Source organism: Tamandua tetradactyla, chromosome 6, assembly GCF_023851605.1.
Source record: "Tamandua tetradactyla isolate mTamTet1 chromosome 6, mTamTet1.pri, whole genome shotgun sequence".
Taxonomy (NCBI): Eukaryota; Metazoa; Chordata; class Mammalia; order Pilosa; family Myrmecophagidae; genus Tamandua; species Tamandua tetradactyla.
In genome coordinates this window covers 24501036-24515570 of record NC_135332.1, presented here as the reverse complement: position 1 = coordinate 24515570, position 14535 = coordinate 24501036, and the positions used below count along the sequence as shown (strand labels likewise).

At 41.0% G+C, this 14535-nt stretch overlaps 2 protein-coding genes across 4 annotated transcripts in view; one reads left to right on the top strand and one right to left on the bottom strand.

The window, feature by feature from the left end:
* The window catches only part of EZH1 (enhancer of zeste 1 polycomb repressive complex 2 subunit), a 42617-nt gene extending 28841 nt beyond the window's left edge, over positions 1-13776 (bottom strand). Inside the window, exons 1-2 of one of the 3 annotated variants that reach the window (XM_077164318.1) lie at positions 13645-13776; positions 13280-13365 (exon numbers count right to left, since the gene is read on the bottom strand). The gene's annotated coding sequence lies outside the window, so the exon portion shown is untranslated. Of the gene's footprint in view, positions 1-8960; positions 9142-9181; positions 9249-13279; positions 13366-13644 lie in introns of those variants that run through there. The other 2 variants (XM_077164317.1, XM_077164319.1) reach the window with 2 other exon arrangements.
* LOC143685865 (dual specificity protein phosphatase 14-like) lies at positions 3118-4061 on the top strand. The gene has a single exon (XM_077163011.1). It carries the CDS (start codon positions 3387-3389, stop codon positions 3969-3971), a length of 585 nt encoding a protein of 194 aa, XP_077019126.1. The 5' UTR covers positions 3118-3386; the 3' UTR covers positions 3972-4061.
* Positions 13777-14535: the final 759 nt, after the last annotated feature.

Genomic DNA, 14535 nt, shown 5'->3' with positions numbered 1-14535 from the left:
AAAAACTATCAAGTTTTAACCAGCCATGATGTACAATAAGCCACATGTCCTCCCTTTACAATTAAAGTGCTATTTGAATCTCATGTGTCCCTGAGCCAATATTTATTTCCCTTGACTTTTTAATAGGTCTTCAATGTCTCTAAAAGTTTATTTGGCAGTTGGTCATTCTCCACAGAGTGTATTAGGAAAATGAGACACATTGTTTAGAACAAATGTAACTAAAATAAACACCTGAAACATTGTTCTCACAGTAGCTGGATCCTAACCAACTATTGCTTCAAAGATTTTTTTTTTTAAGGAGGAAAATAAACAAACAATAAAAAGCTCAGCATTCATTAGAACAAGCTTGAAGTGGGTTCATTAATCTTAGGCAAAAAGAGTGACAAAAAATACTTTATATTTCTACTAGAGCTATTCTTTAGTTACTTACAGATGCAAATAAAAGCATTTCTTTTCTATTAAAGTTCTAAGCTAGTACTTAAGAACCTTTCATTCTGTTCACTTTTACATTGAAAATAAACTCCAAAACATGCCATTTTGGTCAAGAGATTTTAAAAATGAGCTTTTATATAAATGATCATAACACGACAATAAGACTACAAACAACATAATAAAACATGAGTGAAAAATTTGAAGAGACTTCACCAAAAGAAATAAGAATAGCAAATAAGTATGCAAAAAGATTCTCATTAGGGAAATGCAAATTAGCACCACAATGAAATACTATCACACACTTATTAGAATGGTTAAAATAAAAAAGACTGATAATACCAATTGTTGGTGAGGATGTGGAACAACAGGGATCCTAATACATGTTGGTGGGAATACAAAGTGGTACAGCTACTTCAGTAAAGAGTTTGCTAGTTTCTTATAAGGTTAAATATATACTTATCATACAATCAGACACACAATTCCTAATTATTTATCCAAGAGAAGTGAAAATAAATGAATGCAAAATGTAGTATATACACTCCATGGAATACTACTCTGCAATAAAAAGGAAAGAACAATACCTATAACATGCAGCAACATATCTCAACAGCATTATGTGAAATAAACCAGACACAAACTACATACTCTATGATTCCACTTACATGATATTCTACTAGAATGATTTTAGAAAAGGAAAAACTACAGTGACAGAAAACAGATCAGGGAAGGGTCTAAACAGAAAGGAACACTAGGGAATTTGTTGGGATGATGAAAATGTTCTTTATCTTGGTTATGGTGGTGGTTACATGACTATATACCCTTACGAAAATTCACTGAACTATATATATAAACTAAGCCAATTTACTGTATGTAAGTTTTAAGCTGATTAAAGAAAAATGTCTTTCTTAGTGATGGGGCAACTCAGTAGTTTCTAGACTTCTACTACTAAAAATCTGTAGTCAATTCTACTTTTTTTTAAAACCCCTGAATGACTTCAGAATGAATAATGAAAATAATAGAATGTTGATCAATATTGGTTCATTAATTGTAACAAATGAACCATACAATGTAAGAATGCTAATAGGAAAGCTGGGTGCAGAATTTATGGGAACACTCTGTATTATCTTAAACATCTTAAATTTTTAATAATTTTTTATTCTAAAAAATAAAGTTTATTTTTTAAAAAGAGGTTGCTCATTGAAAATAAAAACTATCTTTACATATCAATTCTCTACCGGAAAAGAAAGCCATAAAATATTGAAACTCTTTCCCCAGAAAACTGGATCTCAAGTTTCTTCGAAGGCTAAAACTACAATGTAGTCTGTCAGTAGATAGAAATGGAAAACCTTATTGAAATTGTTCGGGGGTCAAACATTTTAAGGAACAATAAAATAATTAAGGAATTTAGAATGAGATCAGAATATAAAAGTTCCAAACCATGAAGTTCTTTCATTCACATAAATGCAACCTTTGCAGTCCCTTCCCTGTCTTAGGGGCAAGTTCAATGTTTTTGCTACTTTCTCTGTTATAACAAATAATTCTATTAACCAGCAGGACAAGTGAGGCTTCCGACACAGTTGCATGGTAGGTTTAAGTACTCCATCTCATTCTTTCCTTTTTAGTTCGTGATGGAGTTTGAAACAAGAACAGTAGGGGGTAGGAGTGAGCCAATCTCTCCAAAGGACTCTACTAAACACATAATTCAGTCATTCTAGTGATCACCAATTTCATCAACGTTCCTGTTAAAACCAATTCTGTGACTAGATATATGGCCTGGCAGATCCCTCAATAGGTTATTAACTACATCTTTAATTTGGACCCTCCCACTTTTCCAAGGCATTTACATTTGTTCTCATTAGTTTGAGCAGCTGGGTACAATACACACAGAAAGAACCTTACATAAACCTGAGACTTGAATTATTTTTAAATAAAATTACAACATTCACGTTTTCTATCATCACTTAAAATAATAAGGTCAACTGCAATTGACACAATGGTGATAAAAATCAAAGCAGGATTAATTTTGATGAGACCCAGAGGAAAATGCCAGCTGTTTGGATATACAATGCTGATTCCGAAGAGTTGAAGCAATCTCCCAACAGGTTAGAACCCTACTTTGGCGGTACCAAGCCAGTACAAATCTTCATATTTAGTGATACAAATCTTCATATTTAGTGATTGAATTATCATTCAATAAAAAGAAGACTTTCTAGTGAGTTCATTTTGAATCAGAGTATCAGGGCATGTTTGTCAGAGCATTCAGAAGCACTAAACTCCAAACACCTAATAAATATCTTATGACTTTAAGGTTGAGGCACTGAAGTCTCAACTAATGCTCGACTGACAAACTAAAGAGTAGGAAAGACATCAAAATAGTTTGGAAAATGCAAAAAACAAACAAAAATAAATAACACTGGGACTTTCCAGAATGGAGGTATTCCCTAAAAGCACAGCAGTTATTCCCCATTTATCCTCCCTTCATTCACGATTTATCTTCACCTTTAACCACATTTTTTTTCTTTTATCTTTAGTTTAACTATCCTATATAGAAATGTAATATGTTTAATGATGCTGCCTCATATTTTTTGGGAAATTGCTAGTGAACAAGTAGAAACAAACTTTCAAAACTTAATGCAAGGCGTGCGCGCGGCCCGGCCCGGGCGCTGGCGGAGGGAAGAAGGAGGGGCGCGCGCGGCTCTCAGCTCGCAGAAGGCGAGAGCCGCGCAGGAGGACGGAACCCCTATCCGCCAGCCAGAGGTGCCGATCTGATTTGTATCTGCTATAACCACCACTGCTCACTCAGGACTTTCCAGATCCAGGCCAAAGGCTCCAGAGTACATCTAATTTCCTCAGCAAGAAGGAGATTGTAATTTCTGATTCCTTGGTGGAAGGAAAACAAAACAAAACAGTGTGGTCTTGCTTCCAATGATGCAAGTGTGATTGCTGGCATCTTAATGAGCTCCAGAGGTCACAGCACGCTCCCACGAACTCTCATGGCCCCTCGGATGATTTCTGAGGCAGATATCGGAGGTATTGCTCAAATTACCTCCTCTCTCTTCCTGGGCAGAGGCAGTGTAACCCTTCTCCAGGCTCGTGGGATCACCTGTGTCCTTAATGCTACCATTGAGATCCCCAATTTCAACTGGCCCCAATTTGAATATGTTAAAGTGCCTCTGGCTGACATGCCTCATGCTCCCATTGGACTGTATTTTGACACTGTGGCTGACAAGATCCACAGTGTGAGCAGGAAGCATGGGGCCACCTTGGTGCACTGTGCTGCAGGGGTGAGCCGCTCGGCCACTCTCTGCATTGTTTACCTGATGAAATACCACAATGTGTGCCTGCTGGAGGCGTACAACTGGGTGAAAGCCCGGAGGCCTGTCATCAGGCCCAACGTAGGCTTCTGGCGGCAGCTGATAGACTACGAGCGCCAGCTCTTTGGGAAGTCAACAGTTAAAATGGTACAGACACCTTACGGCATACTTCCAGATGTTTATGAGAAAGAGACCCGACACCTGATGCCTTACTGGGGGATTTAATGCCACCAAAGCCTGCATCAGCAGCCCCTTAAGCAGTACCAGCATCTGCTACACACTGTTTGCTCCCCTCTTCACCTTTCTTTTCATATGATTGACACTTGGTTCTCCTTGAAGTGCTTTTTACACTGGGTGTTCAAGTTAATTTTAAGAGACAGGGAGGGAGGGGTGGAACATAAGGGGAACACAAAGATTGCTAGTAACATTTTTAAAACTAACATTTTGGAATAGCATTTATGAAAATCTTTAACTGGCTTTTAGTCATTTTTAACAATTTGAACAGTTTAATAAACTGTTTGGTTCTGTTCTATTTTGAATCCCATTGCCTTTGGCACCATTGCAGGTACAGGAGCTCAGTGCAAAAATCACTTTGTTTCTTTTAGAGACAAGCTTTGTTCAAGGCTACCAACCAAACAGATGCTTAGGGAAGATTGATATTAGCTTCAGTCTCTACTGGATTAGCCCTACTCTTTCCTTTCCTTCTATTATTTAGTGACTCTGTAAGTTAAAATAAATAAAACTTGATTATTTATTTAGCTGTTAAGTAATTATAATGAAATCTGCTGCAAAGACCCTCTTGAAATCAGTGTGCCCCAGGATTATATTAGCATTATTTTTAATAAAGATCTGCTTAACATAAAAAAAAAAAAAACTTAATGCAAGAATTCTTGATATTCTCACAAGCAGTGGGGACAACCAAAGCAATAGGCTGAGCCCCCAATCTTGGGGTTTGTTCATATGAAACTTAATCCCACAAAGGATAGACTAAGCCTACTTCAAATTAGGCCTAAGAGTCACCCCCAAGAGAACCTCTTTCGTTTCTCAGATGTGGCCTTTCTCTCCCAGCCAAACCAACAAGCAAACTCACTGCCTTCCCCCCTCTATGTGGGACATGACTTACCAGGGGTGTGGACCTTCCTGGCAACATGGGAAAGAAATCCTTCTCGATGAAAAGGGGGAAGAGAGAAATGAGATAAAATAAAGTGTCAATGGCTGAGAGATTCCAAACAGAGTCGAGAGGTTATCCTGAAGGCTATTCTTATGCATTAAATAGATACCACCTTCTTAGTTAAGGCATAACAGAGAGGCTGAAGGGAACTGCCTGAAAATGTAGAGCTGTGTTCCAGTAGTCATGTTTCTTGATGATGATTGTATAATGATATAGCTTTCACAATGTGACTGTGTGATTGTGAAAACCCTGTCTGATGCTTCTTTTATCTACCTTATGGACAGATGAGTATAACATATGGATTAAAAATAAATAGATAATAGGGGGAACAAATGTTAAAATAAATTTAGTAGAATTAGGTCTAAGACCATAAAACAGTTAGAGGAAAATGTAGGGAGATATCTTATGAAACTTACAATTGGAGGCGGTTTTATGGACCTTAAACCTAAAGCAAGAGCACTGAAGAAGGAAATAAATAAATGGGAGCTCCTCAGAATTAAACACTTTTGTGCATCAAAGAACTTCATCAAGAAAGTAGAAAGACAGCCTACACAATGGGAGACAATATTTGGAAATGACATATCAGATAAAGGTCTAGTATCCAGAATTTATAAAGAGATTGTCCAACTCAACAACAAAAAGACAGCCAACCCAATTACAAAATGGGAAAAAGACTTGAACAGACAACTCTCAGAAGAGGAAATACAATTGGCCAAAAGGCACATGAAGAGATGCTCAATGTCCCTGGCCATTAGAGAAATGCAAATCAAAACCACAATGAGATATCATCTCACACCCACCAGAATGGCCATTATCAACAAAACAGAAAATGACAAGTGCTGGAGAGGATGCAGAGAAAGAGGCACACTTATCCACTGTTGGTGGGAATGTCAAATGGTGCAACCACTGTGGAAGGCAGCTTGGCGGTTCCTCAAAAAGCTGAATATAGAATTGCCATACGACCCAGCAATACCATTGCTAGGTATCTACTCAAAGGACTTAAGGGCAAAGACACAAACGGACATTTGCACACCAATGTTTCTAGCAGCGTTATTTACAATTGCAAAGAGATGGAAACAGCCAAAATGTCCATCAACAGATGAGTGGCTAAACAAACTGTGGTATATACATACGATGGAATATTATGCAGCTTTAAGACAGAATAAACTTATGAAGCATGTAATAACATGGATGGACCTAGAGAACATTATGCTGAGTGAGTCTAGCCAAAAACTAAAGGACAAATACTGTATGGTCCCACTGATGTGAACCGACATTCGAGAATAAACTTGGAATATGCCATTGGTAACAGAGTCCAGCAGGAGTTAGAAACAGGGTAAGATAATGGGTAATTGGAGCTGAAGGGATACAGACTATGCAACAGGACTAGATACAAAAACTCAAAAATGGACAGCACAATAATACCTAATTGTAAAGTAATCATGTTAAAACACTGAATGAAGCTGCATCTGAGCTATAGGTTTTTTTTTTGTCTGTCTGTTTGTTTGTCTTTTTTTTTCTTTTTCCTTTTCTTTTTTTTTTACTATTATTATTTTTATTTTTTTCTCTATATTAACATTCTATATCTTTTTCTGTTGTTTTGCTAGTTCTTTTCCTAAATCGATGCAAATGTACTAAGAAATGATGATCATGCATCTATGTGATGATGTCAAGAATTACTGATTGCATATGTAGAATGGAATGATTTCTAAATGTTGTGTTAATTTCTTTTTTTTAATTAATAAAAAAATAAATAAATAAATTTAGTAGATTGAAATGCTAGTGCTCAATGAAAGGGAGGGGTAAGGAGTATGGTATGTATGAATCTTTTTGTTTTCTTTTTATTTCTTTTTCTGAATTGATGCAAATGTTCTAAGAAATGATCATGATGATGAATATACAACTATATGATAAAAAAAGAATGTTCATATTGTATGTTGATTGGTTTTATTAATAGAATTTTTTTTTTAATTAAAAAAACTTAATCCAAGACAGGGGTAGGGTGGGTGGGTGGGGGGTTGATAAGAAAATACTTAATGAAATGCATTGCTATGTTTCCTTTAAGGCACAAATCACTGTTAACCATAGGACGAAGGGAGCCAAGTTTCAGATCCCAAGAATTAAATAGACAGAATTATTTTTAATATTTGTTTTAAATAGTGTGCTAAATAATTCCAACTATATTTTCTCAACTTTCACCTTCTTACAAAAGTCTTCTTGGGAGTAAAATTTCATTTGTAATTCCAGGGTATTCATTCTAGCCCTGTTTCAGAGGGCATTAAAGTAACTACCATAATGAAGAGGTTTTAAAGCTGTCTTAACATCAAGTTCCATTGTCCAGGGAGCTGCAGGACTAGGGTCCCCATCTCCTGAGTCTACGTCTCAGAGACACATGTGGTAGTTAGATTCGGTTGTCAACTTGGCCAGGTGAAGGCACCTAGTTCTGTTGCTGTAGATATGAGCCAATGGTAAGTGAACCTCATCTGTTGCTGATTTACACCTGCAGTTGGCTAGGAGATGTGCCTGCTGCAATGAATGACATTTGACTTAATTGGCTGGTGCTTAAATGAGAGAGCGCAATTTAGCACAGCCCAAGCAGCTCAGCCCAGGCCTTTGGACATACAGAAAGAAATCACCCTGGGGAAAGTTGTTGGAAACTAGAGGCCTGGAGAGAAGGCCAGCAGAGACCATCCTGTGCATTCCCATGTAAGAAAGAACCTCAGTGGAAGGTTAGCAGCCTTTCCTCTGAAGAACTAACAAAATAAATCCCCTTTTATTAAAAGCCAATCCGTCTCTAGTGTGTTGCATTCCCGCAGTTAGCAAACTAAAACAGAGACCTTTCCACTATTTACTCAATCAATAAATATGTATTGTGCACCTACTATGTGCCTGGCACTGTTTTAGGTGAATAAAACAGATAAATATCTCTGATTTCAGGGAGTTAATTCACTGTCTTTGATATACTCACTATAAACTGTGACAATAATAGTAGTTTTACATAATTGTAGATACTCCTTTCCTCTGTTATGTATATAATTCTATATAGGTATATATGTACAAATATTTTAAAGGCCTTATCTCCTAACACTTTCTTCTTCTCTTCAATTTAAGTATTCTCTTTTGTCAGTGCCAAGTTATCCCAGCTATGAGGATCCCAAAGCTTAAAATAGACAAATTCTCAGGGAAACCCCAAATAGAGTTGGTACCTCTTCACCCTGGAAACTTCATTCAAAACCGTTTCCTTTAACTTAAAAGATCCGTGGAGGTGGGAGTGGGTGGGGTATTTTCCTCTACAAGATCTAGGCAGGAAGAGGAAGAGATTCTCGTTTCAAAACCATCCTCGCACACACTCAATTTGCTCGCCCACCTTGTCTCTTTTCCATCCTCACCCCTCCAGGCCTAGGCTAGATATCTCAGCTACTCTATTTACAATTCGATACTTTACCTTTCATAAGCTCACGTCCAACATTCTACCTGCCGCACTAACACCCTTCCGAATTCCTTACCCGTCCCCGTCACCGGAACAATTTCTTAGTTGTCACTCTTTATCGAAATAAAAGTTTGTCCTACATTTCCTAACAGGCAATACAACACCTGCTTCAAGGCACTTTCACTTATAGTATTTGTTCCTCAGGAGAACTCTGAAGATGGGCTGGGATTGGGAGAAGACCAAACGTGGAAGGAAGTGAGGCGCCTAGGGCGCAAAATGCGAGGAGGCACTCACACACGGGGTCCTGCAGGCGCAGGATGAGTGCCTCTGAGCCCTGGGCGCCTCACGTGCCTCGTCCCGGCCCTGTTCTTACTGCGGCCCCTTACTCAACACTCCCCAAAGCCACTGCAAGCTAAGTCCCCAATCCTTGGCTCTCCCCTTACACAGCCCCAGGTTCCTGGAGCCGACCCCCCGGAAAGGGCCCCCGCAGGCGCCACCGCCCACCCGTGGCCGCTGGGCGCCCGGGCTCCCGCCCACCCGGCCCTCCAACGGGATTCCCCGAGCCCGGGCCCGCCCCCGCCGCTCCTCCTTCCCGACACACCGCCCTCCTCGCCTCAGACGCTGTCCTCGCCCGGGGCGCCCGAGTCCCGTGGCCCCCTTTCCCGCAGCTCTCGGAGCGGGCAGGGGGCGCCCCGCTACGCCGGCCGAGGCAAGCAATGTGTCTCCGCTTCCTCCCAATTCCCTGATCCGTTCGTCTCTCCCTCCCTCAGGCCCCCGGCGGCCAAGTGCCGCGGCCGGCCCCACAGCCCGGCCCGGGCTTGTTTACTCACTCACCCTCCATACCGAGCCGCAGGGACCCGCCGCTAGGACGCCTGCGCGCCGCAGCCCCGCCCCCGAGCTGCGGCCCCGCCCCCGAGCCACCTCCCTGCGCTTGCGCATCACGCCGCCGCTATACTGCTGCTCCGGCCGTCGGCCGCTGGGGCTGCCTTCGCACGTTTGTCGTTTGACGCCAATTGCAGGGACTTCAGAGTTCGAGATGGGGCAGCCCGAGACCGACAGTTTCCAAGGCGGCGCTGTCAGGGGAGAGGAAGGGCTTTGGGGAAACTTCAATTTCTCCTTGAAGACCTTTCCCAACGGTCTCACCAACCCACACGCTTATCACAAATGCTCATGTCTCTCTTCAGCATTTGAAGCCAACCTGAAAGCCCTGTCATACCTACTGATACCCCTAGCACCTGTGAGCTCTAAAGTTACACTTCTTTCTTCATTTCCGCCTGACTTCTTTAATTCTTCCAGTCACCCGTATTCAAAATTCTGGCCTTGTCTCAAAGTATCTCTCTATTAATTCAAAGAGAAAAATGGTAACTTTACAAGGAAGAAATCTAGCAGACATATCTTAACTAAATGGTCAAGGTTAACATCGGCAGAGATGAGGCATATCTTATCAGGTACCTTCCAATATGTTGCGCTGATAAAGGCACAAAATCACATTTGCAGTATGCTTGTCAAAATGCATAACCTGAATTTAATCAGGAGGACACAACAGACAAACCCCAACTGAAGGGGCAAGCTTCAAAATAATTGCCCAGGGCTCTTCAAAGAGTAAAGTCATAAAAGACGAAAAAAGGACGAAGAACTGTCCCATATTAGAGGAGACTGAGGAGACATGACAATGATTCATTCATTCATGTGATGTATGAATGTGATGTATGATCCTGGGCCGAATCCTGGTCTGAAAAAACACTAGTGGGATGAATGGTGAAATTAGTATAAGGCCTATAGCTTAGTACTTTAGCAATGTTAATTCCCATTTTGATAACTGTACTATAGTTATGTATTAATATTTGAGGAAGTTGGGTAAAAGAATATAGTGGAACTCTGTGTACCATACTTGCAAATTTTTGTAAGTCTGAAATTATTTCAAACTATAAAGTTAGAAATTAAAGATTCAAATACAAAGTAATAATACTACCTTATATTTGTCTCAAAGTGAAAAATTATAGAAGATTTTCATGTCCATTTTTTCAAATAATCTTTATCATAACCCTCTGAAATATGTAGGGCTGACTTCAGTTTTAAACATAAGCCTAGCTGGGTATAAATGAGTTTAAAAAAAATATGGCCTTGTACCGATAAATTGCTCTATCAGATCTTAAACTAACATCTCTAGATTCCACATCCATTGCTCTTTTCCTAGATCAGCAACTTTGACTTTGCCATTTTTTTTCCTATGTCCATCTGATTTACTACCAAATCAAGGCAAATACTCCTTCATATTTGCCAATATGCAATATTGTTACTTTCCATTGCTGCTGCCTTCTAGAGCAGTGGTTCTTAAACTCAGTTCACATTGAAATCACCTGTGGAGCATCAACAACTAATATTGCCTGGTTCCCATCCCAGAGAGAATGATTAATTTGGCTAGGGTATGGCCTGGGTGTCAAGAGTTTTAAAAGCACCCCAGGTGATGCTAATGTGCAGCCAAGTTTGAGAACTATTGTACACTCCTTTTATATCCACTAGGATGCCTGGCATAGGACTAAACACGAGTCATCCCAGTTCGCTGAAGGATTATAAAACTTTCCACATCACCAATAAACTTGGGTTCTTGGGATAATAGTTGTTGAAAGAAAGAAAGTGGGTTTTCTAAGAGATGTTCAGAAGATTTGAATGTCAGGAGAAAAACTGGTGAGAGATTTGTGAACCTTCACCGACTGATGGTAACTGAAGCCATGGGAGTGGCTGTCAAAGTGACTATTCAAGTGATAAGATGAGAGATAAAAAGAAATTTTGAGATAACAAGGAAAGTATAGTTACAGAAATAGTTTGAGGTGAAAAGGAAGGAAGGTGAGGGGATTTATGCCAAAGTAGATCAGAGTTATGCAACCTGGTTCAAGATCTACAGCCTCACCAGGGCTTCCTGCCCTCGTGGATCTCCCAGGCACTTCAGGTCTGGCAGTACTTTATACTCTGTACCGTGCCATACGCCCCTTTTATATCCACCAGGATCCCTGGCATAGGACTAAACCCAAGTAATCCCGGTTCACTGAAGGATTATATGATTTCAATCTTTTTAAATTTATTGAGACTTGCTTTGTGACCCAGCATATGGTCTATCCCTGAGAATGATCCATGAGCACTTGAGAGAAAGGTATATCCTCGCTGAAGGATTATAAAAACGACTTTCTACATCACCAGTAAACTTGGGTTCTTGGGAGAAATTGTTTGCCAGTTGGTTTCTCCTCATTAAAATGGGAGAGAGTTTTTCTGGAGAGGAAACTCTTAGCTGAGAGTTCCATGTGGCACTATCAGCCAACCTTTGTTTGGTTAGCTGTCCCCCTACAATTCTTTTTACTTTCCATTCCTTTAGGTCTTTTTCCTGTAAATTCATAGAAAAACTGTTAGGGTGTTGTCAGTAACTGGACCCTTGGAAAACAGTACCATCACCCCTGCCCCACTCTTGCCTGCTCCGCCCCCGGGCAGTTAATGGGAGAAAGGAACAACTCTGTCACTCTTGGCTTCCAGTTGCTCATCTTGCTCTTGAACTGCAGGCCTCTGGGGCTGAAAGAAACTGGACAAAGTGTGCTGTGTAGCTTAATAGGGCTGGTTCCTTTTCTGAAAGTTCCCTATTGCGGAAAAACAAAATTATGTGTTTAATTTCTGAAACCCGATGCCTGATTTGCCTTGGCGGCCATTCTCCCAGCTTGGCCAAGAGTCCAGCAACTCTAGCGTACTGATTAATACAAGCTCAACTTGCTCCCTGGAGAAGAAGAGCATATTTACTTGACCATTTTCTTAAACCCTTTTTAAATTTGCATGTCTTTTAGTATGATCTTATTAGCTCTAACATGCTGTATCTGTAACCACTAGTCCCAGTGAAAGCTCAGGGAAGACTGTTTTGCTCTATGCACTCACATTCCCATCACAAAGTGAGATTTTGTTCAACCCAGTGATTAGGAACAACGTGACATATGTTCCATTCCTTCTGGGATGGGTGAGTTCTAAGTGTACTTTTGTCCCCTGCTGGTCCTCCTCAGGCTACTAGAAAAGGAAAGAGAGGAGACACCTCCCAGAATTCAAATAGAGCTCTCTGCATTATCCCTTCCTTCCAACCTGAGTCCCCTTTGAACTGTGACTCCCTTGACCCATTTTGCTCCTCCCCTGGGTAATATTAGACCACCATTCTCCAAGGGGACACAAAGGCCTGAGGAAAGGTTGGGCCTCAGACAGTCCCTGACAGGGAAATGTAAACACAGCTGTGGAAATGGGAGTACAGCAAACCAGCTCCCTCCCCCAGCTCCCACCCAGAAGCAGGGAACATCCACCCTGCCTTGAGGCAACAAACAACAAAACAAAGCAAAGCAAAGCAAAGCACAACCTAAAAGCCTACAAGAAGGTCACCAGGAACTGGGGCTGCTGCCCAGCCCTTGGTGGGGTCAGCTCAAGTGCCAGACCCCTCCCTGAACACTTAGAGGCACAGCGAGGCAAAAGCAGCTCCAAAGCAAGTTGAGGTCTGGACGTTGCTGAGCCTGGAAATATTGCTCAATTTTGAAGCCTCTCCACTCCTGGACACTTTATCCTCTGATCTCAAAAATCCAGTTTTCCACCCTAGGTACTTAGCTTCTGGCCTCTAGGTGCTTCAGGATTATAATAATGTGTTTAACTCAGCAAGTAAGAACAGGCCTAAAATAAACCCTTGTCCATGGCTGCTACAAATTTAAACTCTGAGCCTCCAAGACAAAATATCAGAGAGGGCCTTCCTTAGCTTTTGTTAATTACAAAAAGGGGCTTGCTCTTTTAGGGATTACTTGGGTGGAATTCATGCCTTGATTTGCACATACTCTAAAAGTTCCAACCCCATAGCTAGAGTGATACTCCCATGCTCACTCCCTCCAAATGGTTAAGGCAGCCCCTTGATCCCACAGGACACACCTTTGGCATGGCCTGCCTGGGAAGTAGTCTTGATTGGGCGGACAACTAATGAGCTGTGCTTCCTTTCTGGCCATCAGGGTCTTCAACTGTAAAAACAAAAAGGCAGAACTAGAAAAATATAATAATAATAGCCTTCATATACTGAACACCAATTTTACACCTGGCACTATGCTAAATGCCTTGCACATCATCTCATTTCACCTGAAACTGATAACGTTCTTATCCCCACTTTACAGCTGAGGAAACTAGGGCTTAAAGAGATTCTGGGATTTGTTCAAAGTCATTCAGTTGGTTAGTGATGTGGCCGGGATTTGGGCCCAGTTATTCTGACCCCCAAACCCATGCCCTGAACCGCTTCATTATACCTCTTCCTTTCTCTGACGTCTTCCAGCCCTGACATTATGATTCTGGATTCTCCCCGTGGCTCTTTGCTCCCACCAGTGGCAACAGCAAGAGAAATATCTTTGCAACTCTAGTCTGTAAGTCCAGAGGAAAACAGTTCCTGAAAGTCAAGGGGCTCCTTATTTCCCCTGTATTGAAGATGCCAATCAAAGCTGGACACTCAACAGACCCCCATATCAGCAGGGTACAGCCTGTGTGGAAAACAAACAAATCATAACCAGACAGGAAAGGGGAGGTCCCCTTGGTTCATGACTTCCTCTCCTCTCTTTCCTGGCTTATCAGCAGGGCCCCACACTGCTGATGCTATGACCCCTTTCAATCTTACTGTGGCTAGAATGGGGCTCTTGCCCTTTTGGAACAAGAGAAGTAGCCACTTTACCCACAAATACATCTACAGATTACATTCATGGTACCGTAGGTAAAGGAACAAAAATAAGTTATATTTATTTATACATTGAACACGTTGCATTAAGCATTCCCATAATCACTGGACATTGCACTGGTGTGTACCTATATCACCTTGTGTAATCCTTGTGAGATACCTGGGAGGTAAGTATTGTTTTTCACATTTTACAGAAAAGGACATTGAGGCTCAGAGAGATTGACAATATTGTCTATTGCCACATGGCTGTAACAGAACTGTAATTCGAACTCAGGCTAGTTCTGCCTGACTCCAAGGTCTACATTTTCTTCAATAAAAGGAGTGTTGTATAATGAAAAGAACAAAATTATGAAACTGAAGAGATTCCAGAATATCTTGGAAATATAGTTGTCATTATGTGTAACACAAAATCACAGTAATTACCATTATCAGCATGTTTACTGGTACCAGGCCCTGTGCCAAGTGCTTTATA